The 23,823-nt window shown below is 42.8% G+C and overlaps 1 protein-coding gene across 2 annotated transcripts in view; it reads right to left on the reverse strand.

The window, feature by feature from the left end:
- mtcl2 (microtubule crosslinking factor 2) overlaps nucleotides 1–23,823 on the reverse strand; it is a 103,227-nt gene that overhangs the window by 8,126 nt on the left and 71,278 nt on the right. For both annotated transcript variants that reach the window (XM_068327930.1, XM_068327923.1), the window contains exons 12-22: nucleotides 20,296–20,418; nucleotides 19,840–20,067; nucleotides 19,486–19,602; nucleotides 19,229–19,396; nucleotides 12,316–12,468; nucleotides 12,025–12,141; nucleotides 9,164–9,228; nucleotides 6,250–6,394; nucleotides 5,457–6,044; nucleotides 4,842–5,112; nucleotides 4,530–4,745 (exon numbers count right to left, since the gene is read on the reverse strand). In XM_068327930.1, coding sequence (XP_068184031.1) covers nucleotides 4,530–4,745; nucleotides 4,842–5,112; nucleotides 5,457–6,044; nucleotides 6,250–6,394; nucleotides 9,164–9,228; nucleotides 12,025–12,141; nucleotides 12,316–12,468; nucleotides 19,229–19,396; nucleotides 19,486–19,602; nucleotides 19,840–20,067; nucleotides 20,296–20,418 — 2,191 coding nt within the window. The remainder of the gene's footprint in view (nucleotides 1–4,529; nucleotides 4,746–4,841; nucleotides 5,113–5,456; nucleotides 6,045–6,249; nucleotides 6,395–9,163; nucleotides 9,229–12,024; nucleotides 12,142–12,315; nucleotides 12,469–19,228; nucleotides 19,397–19,485; nucleotides 19,603–19,839; nucleotides 20,068–20,295; nucleotides 20,419–23,823) is intronic.

Below are 23,823 nucleotides of genomic sequence, written 5' to 3' on the forward strand. Positions count from 1 at the left end.
CTTTCATTTGTTGCCAGGCTGAACCTCAGTACTAGCAAGAATGTCGTTCACAAGCTTCTGTATGACAAGATCTTATGTTTTAGCAGTATACCTCAAGAAGTTCTGCAAGGATTTTGCAGAAATGACCCTTGGAATGGTAAGAGCTGTCTGTATTCTGAGGTCAATACAGATTTAGGTTTTCACTCTGGAAATGTTTTACATCCTTGGTTAGCAGGGTAGCAATAGTGCGCATGCGCGAGCAGGCTGCAGCTATGCTCTGAGCGAGTTTTTTTGTGCTTAATTTTGTGTCTTGCTGTGTTTATGTGTGTGTTGTTTTAATTTAACTTTAAAATAATGGATAGTACAGCGCTAGTGTACTCCAGGGAAGAGTTGAAGTACATTAGGGTCAAAGGAGACCCAGCAACACGTGACCTTATGGCCACCAAGCTCCGAGGTATCGCGGCTGCCGAGCGGGTCGCATTGAAAGGGCTAGACTAACGGCTAGAGCCACAGGCCCAAAGCGTTTTACGCCCTACGGCATCATGGGGAACCTGAACTCGCTGCCAAACAAGTTAGAGGAACTGACGGCGCTACCGGGAGACCAGCATGTTTGTGTTCTCAGAGACGTGGCTAACTGGCAACGTGCCAGATGCTAATGTCGGACTGACCGGCTTCTCCTCCGTACGAGCGGACCGGGACACTAACACTGCCGACAAGAAGAAAGGAAGTGGATTAACTATCTATACCAACGATAGATGGTGCCTTCCGGGACATGTGACGAGGAAATCGAAGTTATGTAACCGTGATCTGGAGCTAACAGCTGTTAGCATCAGGCTCTGTCCTCACAGTGAACGATCGTGGAGCTACTCCTTGAAGAACAGTGGCTTTTGTTTTCCCTCCACCAGGCTCTTCAATTCTGACAGTGTCATTGCTGGACAGTGGTGGAAGCTGTCTTGCTGTCTTGTCATAGAATGACTTCTGCTTAACCTTCTGGTGTAGTAGTTTGTGCTCCAGTTTCAGGTGTTCCTTTTGCTTTGAGATGCATGGCAGTCTAGTACGCAACTTTCTGTTCATCAGCAGCTCAGCAGGTGAGTCCTCATTCAAGTGGTGTTGCTCTGTAGCTGAGTAAAGCCAAGTAAGGGTTAGAGTCATTATCAGCAGCTTTCTTCAGCAGTTGCTTTAGAATGTGGACTCCCTTTTCAGCTTTCCCATTTGACTGTGGATACAGAGGGCTAGAAGTCACGTGTTTGAAGTCATACTGTTCTGCAAATCTCTGCCATTCTTTGCTACTGAAACATGGACCATTGACGTTCTGGACAATATTAGCGATGCCTTGTCTGGCAAAGATGGATTTGACATGTGTTATGACACAAGATGAGGATGTGTTTGAGAGTAATGCCATTTCAGGAAAGTTTGAGTAGTAGCCAATGATCACGAGATAGTCTTTCCCCTTCAGATGAAACAAGTCCATTCCAACTTTTTGCCATCGACACCGAGATGACCTTCATGGATTATCTGTAGCAGATCCTGTCTTAGTTTGTATGTAATGACAATTCTGTTTTGTTTTTAACAGCAGTCCATCCACAACACTCAGCTCACCTCTGAACTGGTAGAACAGTGGGCAGGATCCTACAGGCCATCTATTCTGCATATTTTCCATGACATGCTGCAGCTCTGCGTCTTTTTCGGTTTCCACAGCAATTTGGATCGATTTTTTTGTCTGACACAGGCAGTGTAGAATATACCATGTTGACATGGCATTTCACATCTTCATCTCACAGCTTCTTGTTGGGGCTTGTGAGAGTGCGTTGGCAAGAATCAGATGTTTTCCTGGTGTATACATCAGCTCAAAGTCATATCTCTGCAACTTCATCATTAAACGTTGAACTCTCGGTGACATGTCATTCAGGTTCTTCTTAATGATGGCTACTAATGGATGGTGATCTGTTTCCACAGTGAAGGTTGGTAGGCCATATATGTAGCAGTGAAACTTTTCTAGGCCAAACAACAAACCAAGGCACTCTTTTTCTATTTGAGTATATCTGCATTCAGTTTCAGTCATAGTTCTGGATGCATAAGCCACTGGTTTCCAGAGCTCACCTTCAGCCTGCAGGAGAACACCTCCAATTTGGATGCATCTGTTGACACCTTGATCTTCTTGGTTGGGTCAAAGAATGTCAATACAGGTGCAGTGGTTGGTGTCTTTTTGAGATTTTTCTACTCTCTCTCATGTTTGGCAGTCCAGTTAAAGTGATTGTCCTTATGCAGCAGCTCACGGATGCAGGAGGTTTTTACTGATAGATTGGGAATGAATTTGCCAATGAAATTCAGCATCCCCATTATGCAAAACACACCTGACTTATCTGTGGGCCTTGGCATGCTTTGTATAGCACTTTTTTTTCCTTGATCAGGCTCAACACCTCGTGCAGAGAGCTTGTCTTCCAAGAAGACAATTTCTTGAGCTCCAAACTGACACTTCTTTTGGTTGAGCTTTAGTCCATACTTTTGCACCCTTTCCATCACTTTTGTCAGCCGCTCATTATGCTGTTGGATTGTGGACCCCCAAATACAGATGTCATCGACATACGCCCTTACACCTTCCAGTCCTTCAATAATGTGTTCTACTGCTCTGTGGAAGATTTCGGAGGCAGAGATTATTCCAAATGGCAGTCTTAGGAAGCAATATCTCCCGAAAGGCTTATTAAAGGTACAGTATTTGGTGCTGCACTCATCCAGTTTTATTTGTCAGAAGCCTTGAGATGCATCTAGTTTTGAAAAGTACCTGGCTCCTGCCATTTCCCTGGTGATCTCCTCACGTTTTGGAATTTGATAGTACTCCCGCTTAATGTTCTCATTGAGATCTTTTGGATCCATACATAATCCCCATTGTCCATTTTTCTTCTTTACACACACCATGGAGTTGACCCAGTCTGTTGGTTCCTCAATCTTTCTGATTACTCCCAATGCGGTCATCCTGTCCAGCTCTTTCTTTAGAGCTTCTTTGAGTGGAGTTGGGACTCGTCGTGCAGCATGCACAACTGGCTGTGTATTTTCCTTCAGCTGTATTTTGGAGGTGAATGGCAATTCTCCAAAACCCCTGAAGACGTCCACAAAGTTCTGTACAATGCTGTCCACAGAGTCATTTAGTGCACTGACAGCTTTATTTATGCGATATACTCTTTTCACCAGCCCCATATCTTCACAGGATTTATCACCCAACAGTGAATCACGTTCCTCAGCCACAACAGAGAACAGCAGGTGGTGAGCTTTTCCCTTGACAGATACTTTGAGTTTGCATGTGCCCAGACTGTCAATTCTTTTTCCATTATAGTCTTTCAGTGCAAGTGTCTTTCTCTGTATTTTTGGATTTTCCTTCATTTGTTTGATATCTGACATGCTGATCAAATTTGCCTTTGCACCAGTATCTAGCTTCATGGTGAACAAAGTTCCATTTATCTGCAGTGGTGCTGTCCATTTATCTTGCTTAACAGCATTAACCTCTTACACAGGCTCATCATCACAGTTCACCATGCCAACGAAAAATGTGTCACTCAAATCACTCAGATCAGCATCATCCACCACATGTTCAGATTTAACTTTCTTTCTCCCTTTTCCTTTTGAGAAACACTGTTTAGCAAAGTGGTTCTTGCCCTGGCAATTAGAACATTGCTTACCAAAGGCTGGACACTGTCTGGGTCTGTGCTGTCCTGGTAACATGTTTTGTTTGTAAATCCAAGGATGACATGTGCTTTGATTCCAAAGCCTTATTTATTTAAATCCAATAGTCAAACATGCCTTGACCATGACCATGCACTACTGTCTGTTGAACTTCCTGTCTGTCACTCCTTATATGGAATAGGTACAGCCTGTCTCACTGAACACTGACCCCTTGTGGCTACATTTAATTCATAATCATCACAGATGCCCTTCCTGACACAACCCTCTGTATTAATCCGGGCTTGGGACCGACACAATAAGACATTGGCTTGTGCCCTCTTACGGCTACATTAGGGGTATTGAAGTGCAAAAAAGTTTTTAAAAAAAGTTTCACAGGCCTAAGGCTCATATCAGCAAAAAATAATACCTCTTGACCATGTTTCCTGCAGTGTGAGCAGAGCCTTAGATGGGGAGAAGACGAGCAGAAAAACTAAACGGTGGGTTATTCAGTCAGTGGCTCTTTGGTTTCGTTCTACGAGTCTGCCTTGATGTTAATTAGTATGGATGATAGATGTGTTATGTTACACTTCCTCTAAGATGGAAAACTACTGGCACTCTTGTCTTTTTAATAAAATAACAGGGAGGCCAAACATGACAAGTCTTTGAGTTTTCTTTCAAAATAGAACCCGTATCATTAACAAAGCAGATAATGTTTAAGTTAAATAAATGCAATTTAAAGACCATTGGAGACATTTAAAAACACCAAATACTTTATGTCTCATTATTTTGACAGTATATACACATATACACACAACAAATAGAATATATATACACGCACGTACCAGTAAACAAAGGTTAACTTAACACAAATGCTATTACATGCAGTACTTTACCTCCGTCACCCCTCCATAGAGACTCTGTGCTTCCAGAATGTTCCACAACACTGAAAAGGCTGGACAGGCCGTCGGTCAGACCACTTAGGACAGGGCTGTCCCTAGTAGTGGTGGAGCGAGCCCAGGCTGAGCCTCCACCACTGATGGATCTTTGCTGGAGACTCCACAGGCTACGGTCCCTCGAGGAGGAAGCCCCATCGAGTCTTGAAGTGGACCCTAAATATAGAAAAATGTAGAACTTGCTTTGAAGACATGTAGAGCATTTCAGTGGATCCATAGCTACAATCAGACAACAATATGCCTTGTGATTACCAGAAGATACTCGGCGCTGTAGTTTTGGTGATCCATACTTGGGTGAACAACATGGCCTCTCAATACGGCCGTGAACTTTATCCAGTGACGTTGATATCTGCCGGGTTCGGGCCGATGTTAGCGAGGAGGTGGTTGTTGACGAGGGGCGTGGAGACCAAGGCTTGGTGGAATGTAACCCTGTCCCCCTGCTGCTGCTAAGGACATCCGTTTGAAGCCCAATGCTTACGCAATGTGAAGCAGTCTGTGTGGACCTGGTGGCCATGCTTACCGCCTGGTGGAGAAGTGGAAATGTTAAAAAAGTTTCCTAAAATAAGTAACATCTGACAGTTTTAAGAACATTCAATATCAGAAAATTTTTAAAAGTTGTTTAAATTCCTAAAAACCAAACAAAGCTTTTCAAGATGAAAAAAAGTAATTAAATTGAACTACATTACCACAAATGATACTATATGTATTATATATATGTCAAGGATCAATGTTTCACCACATTCCTGGTGAGAACTGGTTCTAAAAACAAAAAATAGCTATGCTTTTCATAGATTCATGTTTTATTAATGACAAGTAATCAACCACATGGAACCGTTTTACAGCTCTTTGCTATTATAAAATTTCTACCTGACTCCCAGTTTCCTTTGGAGACTTCCTCTCCAGAGAAGAAGAGCGTATAGCCTGCCGTACACAATTGGTCATCTCCTTCATGTCATCACTTAGATTGGCTGAAATCTCCCCAATCTCGAGGTCATGAAAACCTGATGATGGTGTCAACCCCTCAGACAAACTGTTAGTTGAGCCACCAATGCTGTTATTGAGAATACCGGGAAATGAACTGGGGACACAGCCACTTCTGCTTTCCAGCAGCTCCTTGTGCTGCTTGGACAATGAGCTCAGCCACTGCTCATATGAAGATGAAAAAGATAATGTGGGTTGCTGAACCTCCAGGATTTCCGCCACAGGCACACTTGCGTCCGAGCTACTGAGTACAAGGGAAGAGCTGTCGTTCTGGGCTTGCTGTAGCTCTTTGGCCTCCTGGTCTCTTCTTCGGTGCTCCATACGTCGTACAGCAGGAGGGCTGTAGTAGATCCGGATGCCGGTGCGGTCTGGAGCAGTGTAGCTTCTCTGGACAGACTCCTGATACAACTGTGATACCATTAAGCTGCTGCAGGGACCATCCCAGGTTTTACAAGTATCTCTGACTTCTGGGGTCTAAAAGGAGATGAGAGAGAGGTTATAAAAGAAGTCCACAAATATTGATCAGAACATTCCATATTACCAAGTGATTTTGAGTTTGAAAAAGGGTAAGACGGATGTTATAGTAGTGATAAATAGCACTAAATTAGCATAAATGCATATATTCGGAATGGTCAAGATACAAAATGAATTATAATGATAAAATCACAAAGTTACGTACCTCATTGGTCAAGTAGGTCCAATTTTTCTTTGTGAGGTCACCCAAATGTGGGTTAAATGAAAAAGGCGGGGCTCTCTGAAACCTCTCCTCCTGATTGGCTGTCCTGCTGACCTCGGACCCATTCAGCTCTGACAAGGATTTCAGTCTATAGATATGAGAGAGAAGTTTATGAAACTCTTTTGAAAATTGTGTACAAATCCATTCCAAAAAAAATAGTGTATCGTGGAAAAGATTTTTGTTTTCTCCATAATTTCATTCAAAAAGTTAAACTTTCATAGTTTATAGATTCAGGGCCCACAAGTTGAGCAATTTCAATTATTTGTTGGTTATTTTTACATAATTTGGGACTCCCGACTCATAAAACCCACGAAAACAGGAATTTAAACAATGAGAACACTGTGAAGAAATCACAATTTACTTCTCAGTTTTTGTAGAAAAAAAAATAAAGAAATCAATCAAAATATGGTACTTTCAAAATTACATGTCAATCTTCACTACTTAATCACTGATTCTATAGGTCGTGGCACTGTGAACAGTCACCCTCCTTAGCTATCAACACCTGTGGCTTACCCATCATACGGAGGGTATCAATGATGGTCTTCTGGTCAGTTGTCAAGACTGCAGTCTTCCCCATGTTGAAAAGAACTGAGACAATAGAACCAAACTGAAGCAATTTAAGTGACACTTGGGGAAACCTGGGTAGATGAGTTTAGTAGATGAGTCGTGTGTGATACGAGTGGTGTTCTGTTATTGGACTTCTGTACTAGTCCCAGTGTGTCCATAACGAACACCTTGTTCAAGCTGAAGAAGGAGTCCTATCAAATCTTGTTGAATTGTAGGACTCCAGAGGCAGCTGACTGGTATAGGCAGGCCAGGCGTACTGCAGCTCGAGTAGTCGTGGAGGCAAAAACTCTGGGAGGAGTTCGGGGAGGCAATGGAGCCTCGAATAAATTCTGGCAAACCATTCGGAGCTTCAGGAGGGGAAAAGGGGTGCACAGTCAATACTGTTTACAGTAGAGGCGGAGCTGCTGACCTTGACTGAGGATATTGCCGGGCGGTGGAAAGAATACTTCGAGGATCTCCTCAATCCGACTACCACATTTTACACAGAGGAAGGAGAGGCTGAGGTCTCAGAGGTGGACTCATCCATCCCAAGCTGAAGTCACTGAGATGGTTGCCAAACTCCTCAGTGGCAAAGCACCAGGGGTGGATGACATTCGCCCTGAGTACCTCAAGTCTCTGGATGTGCAGGGACTGTCATGATTGACACGTCTCTGTAACATCACATGGCAATCGGGGACAGTACCTCTGGATTGGCAGACCGGGGCAGTGGTCCCTCTTTTGAAGAAGGATATGTTCCAACTGTAGGGGGATTACACTCCTCAGCCTCCCAGGGAAAGTCTATTCCAGGGTACTGGAGAGGAGGATTAGACCTATAGTCGAACCGCGGATTCAGGAGGAACAATGCGGTTTTCGTCCTGGTCGTGGAACACTAGATCAGCTCTACACTCTCCATCAAGTGCTCGAGGGTTCATGGGAGTTTGCCCAACCAGTCCACATGTGTTTTGTGGATCTGGAGAAGGCATTCGATCATGTCCCTCGTGGTATCTTGTGGGGAGTGCTTTGGAAGTATGGAGTTCAGGGCCCTTTTCTGAGGGCTGTCTGGTCCCTGTATGACCGAAGCCAGAGCTTGGTTCGCATTGCCTGCAGTAAGTCAGACCTATTCCAGGTGTATGTTGAACTTCGGCAGGGCTGCCCTCTATCACTGGTTCTGTTCATAATTTTATGGTCAGAATTTCTAGGTGCAGCCATGATCCATGATCCAGAGGGACCAAAGGATTTAATCACTGCTTTTTGCGGACGATGTTGTCCTGTTGGCCTTATCAAACCCGGACCTTCAGCGTGCACTGAGACAGTTTGCAGCCGAGTGTGATCCAAGTGAGACGAGGAACAACAACTCTAACTCCAAGGCTATGGTTCTTGACCGGAAAAGGGTGGTGTGCCCCCTTTATGTCAGTGGAGAATCTTTGCCCTACGTGGAGGATTTTAAGTATCTTGGGGTCTTGCTCACGAGTGAGGGAAGGATGGAACGTGAGATTGACAGACGTATCGGTGCAGCTTCTGCTGTGATGCAGTTGCTGTATAGGTCTGTTGTGCTGAAGAAGGAGCTGAGTCGCAAGACGAAGTTCTCAATTTACTGGTCAATCTACGTTCCTACTCTCAACTATGGTCATGAGCTTTGGGTTATGACCGAAAAGACAAGATCCCGGATACAAGTGGCTGAAATGAGTTTCCTTCGTAGAGAGGCTGGGCAAAGTCTTAGAGATAGGATGAGGAGCTCAGTCACCGGGGAGGAGCTCGGAGTAGAGCCGATGCTCCTCCATCTTGAAAGGAGCCAGCTGAGGTGGCCCGGGAATCTGTCCCGGATGACTTCTTGATACCTCCCTCGGGAGGCTTTCTGGGCATGTCCTACCAGAAGGATACCACGAGGAAGACCTAGGACACGCTGTAGGGACTCTGTCTCTTGGCTGGCCTGGGAACGCCTCGGGCTCACCCCGGAGGAGCTGGTGGAGGTGTCTGGGGGGAGGGAAGTATGGGCATCCCTGCTGAGACTGTTGCTCCCGTGACCCGGCCCCAGATAAGCGGTTGAAAATGGATGGATGGATGGATGAATGGATGGATAGTGTGTGACACTCAGTTTAAAAAAATGTCATGCCCTGCAACATTTGGGATGATTTTTTTCACAGTATTGTAATGTTTTAAATTATTGTTCCTGTGGGTTTTATGAGCTGGAAGTCCACTTCAACTAATAAATAACCTTTCCATCATATTCTAATTCTTTGTAAAGGGTCTGTATATAAAAAGCAATAAGAAAACAGTCTTCAGGTCTATAAAATATTGTTTACATTGTTACCTTTGAGAGCCTGTGCTGTTGGCGACAACTGTGTCTGAAGAGGATTCGCCAGGGAATGACTTTTCCTGAAAGGACAAAAAAACTCCAGACATTCATTGGAGAATAAAAGACTGGATGTATGGATTATCTGCATTTAAATGACATGCATCATCTGTTCATATTGCTCCTTTAGTGTTTTTCTTTTTTCTATTTCAATTCCCATAGCCTGAAAGACATAAATAGACACATTTCTTTCACTGTCATTCAATTATTCAGGTACTAATGCACAGGAAGAGGTGAATAGTACAGTATAATCAATATAATAACAGACAGAATGCATGCAAACATTCGCAAACACACAAATGTTGTTGAGTCATTTTTGTTCTTGCCACACTCACAGAAGAATCGGGGAGAGAGTGTGGAAGAAGGGGAAACGTAATACATACACTGATGGATGCTCCAACTCACTGAGCTACAGACTGATCAATGAACGTGTCCATATTGTAACATAAAGCTACATACTACTTGATTGCAAACAGAATGTTTATTTAAGTAGCCTGATGAATGTTAATACCAAAATACTGTATGTTCAGTGAAGTCGGCATGGTAACAGAGTTGTTTAAAGAACCAGTTTTAAGTCACGACATGGGTACAATACATAAAGCTAATGACTGAAAAATTGAAGGATGAGACATAGTAGTCAAATAAAATGTATTATTATTATTATTATTATTATTATTATTATTAATGAGTTAAACTTAATCTGCTGACCGTGGATCGATTCAGATCACATATCCTCATCTGATTTTGCCACAGTGGTGCTGTGGGTAACACTGTCACCTCACAGCAAGAACGTTCTGGGTTCGACTCCTTTCTGTGCAGATTTTGTATGTTCTCCCCATGTCTGTGTGGGTTTTCTCAGGATTTATCTGTTTCTACCAACTTCCAAATACTTGCACTTCAGCTGAAAAGACTCCTGTCTCTCACGTAGACAATGCTTTCTCCTAAATTGACTACTATCTCATTTATGATTACTGTATTCTCAAATAAGGCATGCTGCAACCCATCATTTATTTTCAAACTGCACTGCATACCATTTTATTTCATAAAATAACTACTTAAGTAAACATAAGATATGCACAGTATCTTCAAAAATGTAACAACACTCACACCAACTGGCCTGAAGGTGGTAGTTTAATCAAATGTCTATAATGGCCCAGCACAGTTGCCTTTAAATTGAAAAAAAAAGCAGACTAGACACAAATTGTGGGGTGACAGAGTGTGACACAGATACACTCAGAGGGAATGAGACATCATGTGTCTGTCTTGTTTTGGACACTTTGGTCTCCCACCAAAGTGTCCAAAACAAGACAGAACCACATAATGGGATAGAAGTGAGATGGGATCACTGCCCACATGTAGACAAAAAAAGAAACAAGGCAGAGGGTTGGGACTGGAATGATTGGAGAGGAAAGAAGGTGAGAAATGGAAGGCAAGCACATGCTCAGACTGAGAAACAAAAAGTAAGATGGAACAGCTGGTAGATGAGATGATGGATCTGGTAATTGTGAACTACTGAGAACTTAAAACAATGATGAAATCCTCTATAGATCCCTGAATTGCTGCTGCAGCTTGGCAGTGCTTGTGCTGGTGTATAATCAGCAGTTCAGACTGACCATGTTTTTCCTGGTGAGCTCAACCTAAAATTAAACTGAAGCTTGACCTCAGTGAAGCCATGACTTTGGAAAAAGTTCGCTTTTTTTCACAAAACAGTATTAACAGCTTAGCAGTTTCTGTCGGTAAATGGGACTATAGTGCTTTTAGGGTTAGTTGGTGAAGCAGGAAAATTACTGTCTTCTACTCTACTCTCTTCTACTTGTTCAAAGCAAAAATAGCACAGTGTTAAACAAATTCAGCAAGAAGATGAAACTAGATCCTGGACTTCCAGTTTAGCAGATCAGTGGGTTTCAAGGACAAATCCCTACACAGTGTTTTATTGCATTCACAATTTATTTCATTATTATCAATGTTATTTTTCCTGAATCTTAACTAGCTTTATTTAAAAACTGTGATAAATAGACATTAAAGACTAGAGGAACTTTACAGTATGTGAATGTGACTCAAAACATTGTTAAAACATATGGCATACTTTTTTCCCCCTATGAATACAGGATGCTGTGTTCATGGTAGAGAAGAAGCCCAGAACAGCATGACCTTGATCTGAAGACATTATAAAGTGTCATAATAAATCATTGTGAACATGAGTCATTGATTCAACTGAGCTGTGACTGTGTGGCATACTGTGTAGACAAAAAAATCACTTAACTTCCTGTGACAGTATAGAACCTTCCAAGAATTATGCATAGCTAAAACACCAATTACATATATGATGTTTGTAAAATGTAAAAAATAATTTGGAAATCATGAAAGTCAATCTATTTAAGATGGAGGAAGGAACGGGACTTTGCCTACCTACCAGCTGACAGGGGAAACAAAGCTTCGCTACTTAGGAAATATTAAGATCAATCAGTCAATCAACTTTTATTTATACTTTTAAGTTATAAAGTTAATCACATCAGCAAACATTCCAAAGAACTTAAACCGAAAGAAAAACCAAACAAAACCCTCCAGAACAAACATGAGCGACATTGACATAGAAGAATTCTCCCACTGAGGAAGAAACTCTGGCAGGACCCAGGAGGGCGGTAATCCGCCGGTCAAGGAAAGGAAACACAATGTGGATAGGAACAGGGTTTGAATGTGCTGGGAGGACACGTCTAAGTGAAAAGCTAACACCTTTGTGCTTTCAGATTCCATCATAATAAAGAGAGACACTCACTCTTTGACAGACCCCCCCCCCCCCCCCACACACACACTTATACCTTCCCCTGTTGTGTAGTAGCATCTCTCAGTCTTTGTTCCCACTGGGTTCTCTCCTGGCTGAACCTCTCCAACAGCTCCAGTTTCTCTCTGCTCCAGTTCCTGTTTCCAATTTGCAGCTGATTGATCCACGTTGGTTACATTGGAGAGTAAAGAAAAAGAGATAACTGAGAGCAGTATGAATGTGGAGGGCAAACCAACCAGTATAGGTCAGGGAACCTTAAACAGGATGAAAAAAAGCCTCCACAAGAACTTTCAACTGCATTATACTTAATTCAGTCATTAATTTTTACCTGTTTTGTAAGGTCCATCACCGCTGCATAGGACTCAGCAAGGAGGTGTTGGTGTTCTTCACGCTCCTTCTTCAGTGCCACCTTCAGGTCTGGAGGTTCCAGTGCATCAGCAGCAGCCAATGTAGCGGCAGCCTTGCCTGTTTTGGTCTCAAGCTGGATAAACACAAAGAAATTGCAGTGAGATTGCATTATTTACAGCATCGAAATGCTTAATTTGCCACTCCGAGGAGCAGAAAAGGATATACTTTTAGAACAAAATGTAGCTTTTCTACTGATAGTTTATTTATTTATTTTGCATCTCATAATCAAAAATGTACTTTCTTTACTTCGCTGCTCTCTTTTAAATTGTTTAATTTGGAATTTTGTTGGAGTAGAACAGCAACACAACCATGCAAGAATACTACAATACAAAGTACTCTAAAAAGTACATCAATACAATAAGAATTTCAAAACATTCTGACAATTAGTGTAACACTTATTTTAACTGATTATCAGCATTAGTATTAATTCTGTATGTTTCTCTTGCTATGAAATACAGTATATAAAAATTGCATCTCTTGATTATATCACTTAAGTTAACATACATTTGTAAATCTTGTTCATATGTTTCATTGTTAAAACCTGGGAGCAATTCACAGACAATGACATTAACATTTCTAAAATACAAAATCAAGTATATCACACAACTGTCATTCTACTCTCTCTGCTCTTTAATTTTTCCATTTCCCTCTACTTCTATTTCTCACCCTCTCACCATCTGTTTCACCTTTTTTCTCACAATCTCTGTCACCTTAAATTTCACCCCTTTTATCACTCTCCACAAATCTGTCAAAGAGCTTGTAGGTAAGATCCCTTTATTTTTTCTTAGCTACTCTGCTTTCCTTTTCTCTGTCCGACTTTTGAGTTCACCAGCCAACACTACTCTGCTGTCATTTTGACACAACCACCACACACACACACACACACACACACACACACACACACACACACACACACACACACGCACAAACACACACACACACACACACACACACACACACACACACACACACACACACACACACACACACACACACACACACACACACACACACACACACACACACACACACACACACACACACACACACGCACATACTCACCCACCCACACAGACAAATCAGTCATTCCCCTGCCTCTCTGGCTCTGTGGCACTGATGTCCATATATGGTGCTAAAGGAACCATCTACGGTCCAATCCTACTGTAACCCCAACATACTTAACCCATCTCCTGGCATTGAAATGTTTCTCATCAATGATGAACCAAACCTCACAAACCCCAAATCTTAATGATGTTTACTTTTGACGTGTACAGAGGGAGGAATTTTACTGGATTATTGCCATTTATTGGTGCATGAGAGGTTTATTGTGATATGGCATTGAAAACAATAGTGTTTGGTGGTTTGACTCACAGAACTCTATCAATCAAGGATCGAACTAAGTGAATAAAGAAAAATAACATTAAAATACAAGTTGGGACATTAACTTTGTTCAAAACGTTTTTGTCAAAGTTACAATGGGCTGAATTAATACTTTGTGTGAAATGTAATTTTTTAAAGCACAATTTCAAAATAAAAATACAGCCCAGATATTAATGTAATGTACACTGATGATACAGATGTTAAATGCAGGAATGTAAGGAGCTGAATGTGATCCATTGTAAACTGAAAATCTGATGTTTCACCTCAATCCATTTGACTATCTTTGTGTATTAATACATATTATACAGACATTTATACAATATACTGTATATATATAATAAAAAAAAAAAGTCCCTCTCACCCTTTCAGGGTGGTATCTATGTGTAATCCTCAAGCTCGGGTCCTCTACCAGAGGCCTGGGAGTCTGAGGGTTCTGCGCAGTATCTTAGCTGTTCCTAGGACTGCGCTCTTCTGGACTGAGGCTTCAGATGTTGTTCCAGGAATCTGCTGGAGCCACTCTTCCAGTTTAGGGGTCACTGCCCCAAGTGCTCCTACTACCATGGGGACCACATTAACCTTAACCTTCCACATCTGTTCCAGCTGTTCTTTCAACCCTTGATATTTCTCAATCTTTTCGTGTTCCTTCTTCCTGATGTTGGCATCAGCTGGAATCGCCACATCTATCACCACTGCTCTCTTCTGCTCTTTGTCCATCACCACTATGTCCGGTTTGTTAGCCAGTAGCTGTTTGTCGGTCTGGAAGCTGAAGTCCCACAGGATCTTAGCCTTGCCGTTCTCAACCACCTTCGGTGGTATGTCCCATTGGGATTTGGGTACTTCTAGTCCATACCGGGTACAGATGTTCATGAACACTATCACAGTTACTTGGTTGTGCCTTTCCATGTATGCTGAGCTGGCGAGCATCTTACACCCTGCTACCACATGCTGGACTGACTCTGGGGCTACTTTACATAGCATATATATATATATATATATATATATATATATATATATATATATATATATATATATATATACACACACACACATACACAGTAAATGTATATAACAACATGGCGCCATGCTAAGTGGTGACTGTTACAGTAGCTCCCGTGTGTTTCTTTGTTCATTTTTCTCCTTCATTTTTGTCCTTTCACCTTTGTTTTTTACTTCTTGCCATCGCCAACCAGATTGGTGACGACCTTCTCATCCTCTTGAAACTTTTTCTGGACATATCCCCAACCTTTTTATTCGAATGATACCCATGGCAACCGGTGAGCGCATTGTTTACACCCACGACCAGCTGATTGCGCTGCATTGGAGCATCAGACCTGCAGAGCTGGGGCAAGGCTGAAGGCGAAAAAGATGAGGTTTCATCCGACAGTGCCGGCCATTATTACGGGGAATGTGAGGTCTCTGGGCAGTAAGGTGGACGCGCACACCATGCTGGTTAAAACCCAGCGGGAGTATCGTGAGTGTAGCGTGATGTGTTTCACGGAGACATGGCTGCACTCGCACATCCCAGGCGACAGCGTGGCGGTACCCGGCTTCATTGTTGTTCGCGCGGACAGAGACGTTATTAGTAGCGGCAATAAGAAGGGAGGAGGGATTGCACTGTATGTCAGTGAAAAGTGGTGCAATCTGGGACACGTGCACGTGAAGGAACGTCTCTGCAGCCCGGACATCGAGCTGTTTGCCGTGGGAATGCGGCCATATTATCTCCCTCGGTAGTTCACGTCGGCTGTTATAATTGGAACCTACATCCCCCCATCAGCAGACGCACCAACGGCATCACCTCCACTGTCACCAGGGTGCAGACCCAGCACCCTAACGCCTTCACAGTGATCACCGGTGATTTCAACCATGTCACCCTGGATCGATTGCTGCCCACATTCCACCAATATGTGGACTGTCCCACCAGGAACAATAAGTCTTTGGACCTGCTGTATGCTGAAACCAAGGATGCATACAGCATGAGTGCAGCACGAGGTCTGAGACAAACTGAGGGAGTGTAAGAAGACCTATAGGAGGAAGCTGGAGGCCAAACTCCAGCAGAACATGAGGGACGTGTGGTCTGGAATGAAGAAGATCACAGGGTGCTCAGGGGGACAACGACAACCATCAGGCGGTCTAGACAGAGCCAACGAGCTGAATATTTTCTTCAACAGGTTCAGTTCACAACCGTCTGCCTCCCCCTCACATCCCGACCCCCCATGCTCCCCCTCCACTTCCATCATTCCTCTCTCCACCCCTGTTGGTGGGCAGTCCTGGGCATCACCCCCCCCCACCGCCTCCTTCATGGAACCAACACCCTCATGGACCAATATATATATATATATATATATATATATATATATATATATATATATATATATATATATATATATATATATATATATATATATATATATATATATATATATATATAAAGACGCTGACAGCACTCCACGAGCGTCTAGCAGCACAGATGAACCAGCTGCTGAGGGATGGGACGCACCCAGAATGGTTGACTGAAGGCAGGACAGTCCTGATCATGAAAGACCCACAGAAGGAATCTACCCCATCCAACTACCGGCCAATAACCTGTCTCAGTACAACATGGAAGCTCCTGTCAGGCATCATGGCCACTAAGATGAGTAGGCACAAGGATCAATACATGAGTGGGACACAGAAAGGAGTTGGTAGTAACACCAGGGGAGCCAAGCACCAGCTACTGGTGGACAGAGCAGTACACAGAGACTGTAAGAATAGGCAGACCAACTTGTGCACCGCCTGGATTGACTACCAGAAAGCCTACGACTCAATGCCACACACGTGGATACTGGAATGTCTGGAACTGTATAAGATCAACAGGACACTAAGAGCCTTCATCAAGAACTCAATGGGGAAGTGGAAGACAACCCTGGAGACTAACTCCAAGCCAATTGCCCAAGTTAACATCAAGTGCGGCATATACCAAGGGGATGCACTATCACCACTGCTGTTCTGCATAGGCCTGAACCCCCTCAGTCACATCATCACAAAGAGTGGCTACGGATACCAATTCCGAAGCGGGACAACAATCAGCCATCTCCTCTATATGGATGACATCAAGCTGTATGCCAGGAATGAGCGAGAAATTGACTCACTGATCCACACCACCAGGATCTACAGCGACGGCATAGGGATGTCATTCGGATTAGACAAATGTGGCCGGATGGTATCAAGAAGAGGCAAGATGATCAGAACTGAAGGAGTCAACCTACCAGGGGGCAGGATAGAAGACATCAAGGACAGCTACAAATACCTTGGAATCCCACAGGCTAATGGCAACCATGAGGAGGCCGCAAGGAAGTCATCCACAGCCAAATACCTCCAGAGAGTAAGGCAAGTCCTGAGAAATCAGCTGAATGGCAAGAACAAGGTCCGAGCCATCAACATGTATGCACTGCCGGTCATCAGATACCCCGCTGGGATCATAAGCTGGCCAAAGGAGGAGATAGAAGCCACAGATATCAAGACTAGAAAGCTCCTCACCATGCATGGAGGGTTTCACCCCAAGTCCAGCATCCTGAGGCTGTACACTAAGCGGAAAGAGGGAGGCCGAGGACTAATGAGCATCAGGGCCACTGTCCAGGATGAGACATCAAAAATCCAAGAGTACATCAGGAAGATGGCCCCAACAGATGAACTGCTCAGTGAATGCCTTAGACAGCAGAAACCTGAGGAGGAAGAGGAGGAGGAGGAGGAGACAACATGGAGGGACAAGCCCCTACACGGCATGTACCACCGTCAGATAGAGGAAGTGGCTGATATCAAGAAGACCTACCAATGGCTGAATAAAGCTGGACTGACAGACAGCACAGAGGCACTGATCATGGCAGCACAAGAACAGGCCCTAAGTACAAGGGCAATAGAGGCCAATATCTACCACAGTAGATCTGACCCAAGGTGCAGGCTATGTAAAGAAGCCCCAGAGTCAGTCCAGCATGTGGTAGCAGGGTGTAAGATGCTCGCCAGCTCAGCATACATGGAAAGGCACAACCAAGTAGCTGTGATAGTGTACAGGAACATCTGTACCCAGTATGGACTAGAAGTACCCAAATCCCAATGGGACATACCACCAAAGGTGGTTGAGAACGGCAAGGCTAAGATCCTGTGGGACTTCAGCTTCCAGACCGACAAACAGCTACTGGCTAACAAACCGGACATTGTGGTGATGGACAAAGAGCAGAAGAGTGCAGTGGTGATAGATGTGGCGATTCCAGCTGATGCTCAGGAAGAAGGAACACGAAAAGATTGAGAAATATCAAGGGTTGAAAGAACAGCTGGAACAGATGTGGAAGGTTAAGGTTAATGTGGTCCCCGTGGTAGTAGGAGCACTTGGGGCAGTGACCCCCAAACTGGAAGAGTGGCTCCAGCAGATTCCTGGAACAACATCTGAAGCCTCAGTCAGGAAGAGCGCAGTCCTAGGAACAGCTAAGATACTGCGCAGAACCCTCAGACTCCCAGGCCTCTGGTAGAGGACCCGAGCTATATATATATATATATATATATATATATATATATATATATATATATATATATATAACTTTCCTGTAGTTGATGAGTTACTGATTGTCTGATAAGGACATTTCCCCAATCATTTATTTCTTCAATTTTTTTTAATCTGATGTAGCTCTTCCTTTGAATTTAAACATGTCTCCTGGAAACATGAGCTAACAATTCAATACAGTATTTTCTGCACTATAAGGCACACTAGATTATAAGGTGCACCCTTAATGAATTGTTTATTTTATAATTCATTTGATATATAAGGTGCACCGGATTTTAAGGCGCATATAATAAAAAAATTAAAATGGGTTTAAAAAACTAGTGGCTGTAGTTGCGCTATCCGTCCACTAGCTAGAGCATTCATGACTGTTACCGTCACTACCATCACTACATACCAGATTACAGGACAATGGCATTTTTTAGACCAATTAAGTTTAAAGTGGGTTATTTCCGGCGCCACAGTAATTGGGAAACACTGAGATCAATCAGTCATTCAAGCTTTATTAATAGAATTGTTGAAAATTCCCTGTTTTGCTACGCAATTGTAGCCGGTCACCTGTGATGCTCTGCCGTCAAACAGCAGCTCAGTGAGAGCCGCCACTTCGGCGACGCCCCTTGACTACCGTTGTTATGGGGGGGTAGTGCCTGAGGGTGCCTCCTGGTGCGGCATGACGGGCGGCCAGACTGCCGGCTTTTTTCCAGCGATCTTGTTTTCAACAATACTAATATTAATATTAATCCATATGCAAGGTGTATCAGATTATACGGCGCACTACGTGATTATGAGAAAATTATGGGCTTTTAGGTGCGCCGTATAGTGCGGAAAATACTGTAATTGTCTTCACATAAATACCACACCTTTTTGAACAAAAACACTTTTCTGTTTTCCTTTCTCCATTATTTATAAGAATCCTTTTCACCTGCATGATGACGCTCTTTAGTTCGGTCCGTTCTACCTCCCATGATACCTTGGCCTTCGCAAATTGCTGGGTAAGTTCCTGGGATCCCTGTCTCTCCTGTCGCAACTCTCCACTCAGATCCTGCAGAGCCACCTTCAGGTCTGCCAAGGTGCTGCTCACAGCGCTGGACTACGGGTAAAGACAAATGATGCATGTAAGATTGTGTGTCTCTGTGTGTGTACTTGGGTGTTTGTGCATGTGTCTGTCACTCCACTTACTTTGATATTTGGGCTGGATGCTTGCTCATCTGTAGCAGCTCTCTTGTCGGTCTGGTGAGAGGGACTTGGCAGGTTTTCCTCCTCCAACAGGAGGTAGAGATCCTTAAGACTGTTCATCTAAACAATCAAAGAAGGAGCAGGATCTGCTGTAAGTCATTATTTCCATCCTGTGTTTTGCAACACATGCTGAATGGCGACCTAAAGGCATAATTCATGACTTCTTTATCACATTTCTTTGCAAGACTTCATATTCAGACCATTTCTATGTAAATTTTCAAAGTAATGGAATTGTAATGAGTACATCTGTTGCATGAATTTTAGGTACAAGAAATGTTTGTGTTTTCCCATTCATACCTCCAGAATGTCTTTCCACTCAGTGTCCTTGCAGCCCAGTCTCCACTGTTTGAGGAAACAGCGCAATTTAAGGCTGAGCACCAGCAGGGCCTGTTTGAGGTGCTGAGACTCCTGCACCAGCAGAGTCCTCTCCTGGCTCCACAGTTTCTGCTGAAGCCGAAGCTGGAGTCCCAAACTTTGCAACTGGAAGTCCCGACGGAGCAGAACTTTCTGGTGTTCTGCCTGCAGCTGAGAAAGACAAGACAAAACAAGCCAATTGGCCAAACTGCTTATTTGGTGAATGTTATGTACCTTTAAATGCAAGATAATAATCCATAAGGAGTATCTGTGTGTGCTCCAATGCAAGGTGTCACCAAAAGCATAAAATAAATAGCACTGCTATTGTTGGCACTGCAGCACAAGATTTGATCCAACAAACAACCAAAACAAACTTTGTATTTAGTGCTGCAAACTGACTTGTTTGATTTTGACAAAGGTATCTCCCTGAGCCAGCTCCTCCTTTTCCAGGTCCTTCTCACATCTATGAGCCGCCTCCTCTGCATGAGAATGCCCAGCCTGGAGGTCACTGGACTGGATGAGCTGCAGGAAAGGAATGAAGGAGACAAAGATGCAATGAATGGAGTTAAAGAAAAAAATATTGACAAATACGTAGATTAAAGGAAAGAAAAATGAATAAGAACAGTAATGGAAGCAGCAGAGAGAGACGTGATGGATTAAAGTTGAAAAGAAATGGAAAAAGAGAACAAGCAGAATGTGAGAAGCACATAACACAACAATATTGTGCTACAGGCTTTAAATCACAGCTCAGCTGAGGCCCAGTCCTGCATGTCTCCACGCAAATGTAATCTCATGCAGTGTCTCAATGGCTCATTCGGCTACCGGGTGAATGCTATCCATCAACCGACCACTGTACCATTTATGTCTTTTTTCCCAACACAACTTCTGCTCTAATACAGCAGTGTGCTTTTCTGCTCTCACCTATTTTGACCCCACTGTCATTGTGAAACACTGGCAGCACATTACTAAATTCTGAAAGATAACACATGAAAGAAAATAAAATGAAATAAGAATGCCTTAATTTAAGTACAGTAAATCATTTTTTGTAAGTATATTTTAAATGCCCAGTGTGTTATGTTTATAGCCATCTATCTGTAGAAACCGGATATAATATTCAGTTATGTTTTCAATAGTGTACAATCATCTTGAAATGAATCATCTAATTCTATAGAAAAGAATTCTATAGAAAGAATTCTATAGAAAAGAAAAACAAAATTTCTCTTTCATAAGCGGACTTTGTTCACACATAAATGAATGGATTCTGCTTCCTTTTCCACACATGTACACAGGGATGGTTAACATGTAAATACCAATAGTGTTGACTATTTGACAGTCTAAATCTTGTCTCATTTGGTCTTTAAAGGTACTTTATAAAAATAACAACATTAGGAGAAAACTGAAGTTTTCAGCTTTGTTTTTACAATTATTACAGATGAAGTTGTAAAACCCCTCACTACACACTTTATGCTCTTTTCTTAGACAGGCATCAACATTTCTATAATCTTATCTCTTGTTTAAACACTCTCAAAGTTAATACCTTATTAGAAAAATAAATCCAGTATTATAGAATGAAACCAAATAACACATTCTACCACAAAACAAAGTCTGAATGTGACAGTGTAGGATTTATATTATTGTTGGTGCTCTGTCACAGACACAGACAGATCTGCCTCTCATTCACCCACTTAGTCCAGGATAAATATACAGACACACACAGTCAAGGTTCCCATGGAGACATGCCACCAAAAGGTCAGCCAAACAAAGGACCTTTCTTCCTGTCAGTCCCACATCTGATGATGAGGTCACTGTTTATGTTTGTTTACACCGCTGTGTTGCTAACATAAGCCTTCAATACTACACTTGAGTTACCTCAAGCCAAATCTGCAAAAACTGAATTCTGAGAGTATGCATGTGTGTGTGTGAATGCGTGTTAGTGTGTGTGAGAATGTTTACATGAGCCTTTCAGAGGTGCTTGTTGTGTGTTTGCTCAGAAGGAACTGATGTGATGTTTCTATGTTGGTAGTCAAGTTTTGAGTGTTAGGCCTTTATCAGCTTTAATTCATTCATTCATTCATTCATTTTCTCTAACCACTTCATCCGCTTGTGCGGGTCGGGGGAAGCTGGAGCCTATCCCAGCTGTCTTAGGGCATGAGGCGGGGGAAACTCCGGGCACGACGCCAGTGCAATGCGGAGCCACAAAGAGACGTAGACAAAGAAGCACGCACACACTGACGCACTCACAGGCAATTTTGAATTGCCAGTTAACCTGAAGCGCATGTTTTTTGGAGGAGGGAGGGAGACGGAGAACCCAGAGGGAACCCAAACAGACACGGGGAGAACAAGTAAACTCGACAATATCGGTACGGCGACAGCACTACATACTGAGCCACTGTGCCACTCCTTTATTAGCTTCACTAACTTAAATATTGATACTAAAATCTCCCCACCTACTGTTTATATTTGAATAAGCTCGAAAAACTCACGCTGTCGCGTTTTAACTCCATCCACTACCTGTCAATTAAGCGCCCAACTAATCAAGGCACCCAACCAATCACGGCGCATCTGCCAGGAGGAATCACGTGAACAATATGGCGTAAGGCATCGGGGTATTGCGATTACGCCTTTCGTCCACACAACAACGCAGATATCTGGGATGAAAACGCCAGCCAAAGTTAAGTTTTTTGAAAACGTTGGGTATGCGTTGTCGCGTGGACGCTGTAACCGAAACTTTTTCTATCCGGGTGGCATCTCCCTGCGACGAAAACTGCTGCGATGTTAGTGTGTGTGACCCATGTCTACATGTACACACAGAATGGACGGAGTTAAAACTGGCTATTTTCTGACGTATAACAGCTCCACATTGAAGACGCGTTGATAAACATGCTCGACAGTTAGATGTTTGTCTGTTTCTTTCCTTATGAGTCATAATGTTTATATATTTATTTATTTATTCATTCATTCACATTCCTCGCCAATGACGCAAATGCCAGTTCTGGGTCAGACTGGGATGCGCTGCCTGCTGGTAGGAGAACTCTGTGATGGGTGCGCTTGCTTTATAATAACAATACATTTTTTTCCATATGTTTGATATGAAGTTTGACAGTACAGTGGTACCTCTACTTACGAATGTCTCTTCATACGAAATTTCCAAGTTATGAAACGCCTCAACAGGAAAATATTGCCTCTAGTTACAAAAGAAATTTCAAGATACGAAAGGTAAAAATACAGTATGGGCTGCTACTCGAAGCTCCCAAAGGTTCCTGAACGAAACATTCTTATAGCTGCTCTGCCATTGGCTATTACCTAGCATCCTGGCATCCTATTGGCTAAGAGGGACCTCTGTGTGTAGCTAGATAGGTGTTTAAGCAGCGTCCTCGTCATTCGGCCCTCGACCCATGAGGTGTCCTGATAGTTTTACGTAAATATATTAACATTTAGAGCACTCCCTTGGACCCCAAGAAAGTGATGGAGAAAAGAGGAAAAGAAAAGAAGAAGAAAAGAGTTTTTTTGTCCATACAAACAAAGTCAGAGATAATAGAAAAACGTAAGAAAGGGATATTTTTGGTTGATCTCGCCAAAGAATATGGCCATAATGCATCTACAATTGCCACGTTATTTAAACAAAAGGAAGTTTAAGGAGTTTAAGGCATTGCGTGGGTGGTTGGAGAAGTTCAAAAGGAGGACTGGAATTCACTCTGTTGTTCAGCATGGTGAGGTAAGCGTGTATGAACCAAAGAGGGCAAAAAACAATGAGGACAGCAGTTAAAAGGTAAATGACCATCATTTTTTTTGTTTATTCTATTCTTTGTTTTTTACATTATGCACAACTCTCATTCATAGTGTAATAATCTAATTTTAACATGTATTTGTTACATTTTTTGATGCATTTTTATGCTTTATAAAACATTTATGTTGGAATTTTGGGGG

The sequence above is a fragment of the Antennarius striatus genome, chromosome 2, assembly GCF_040054535.1.
Source record: "Antennarius striatus isolate MH-2024 chromosome 2, ASM4005453v1, whole genome shotgun sequence".
NCBI classification, from domain to species: Eukaryota; Metazoa; Chordata; class Actinopteri; order Lophiiformes; family Antennariidae; genus Antennarius; species Antennarius striatus.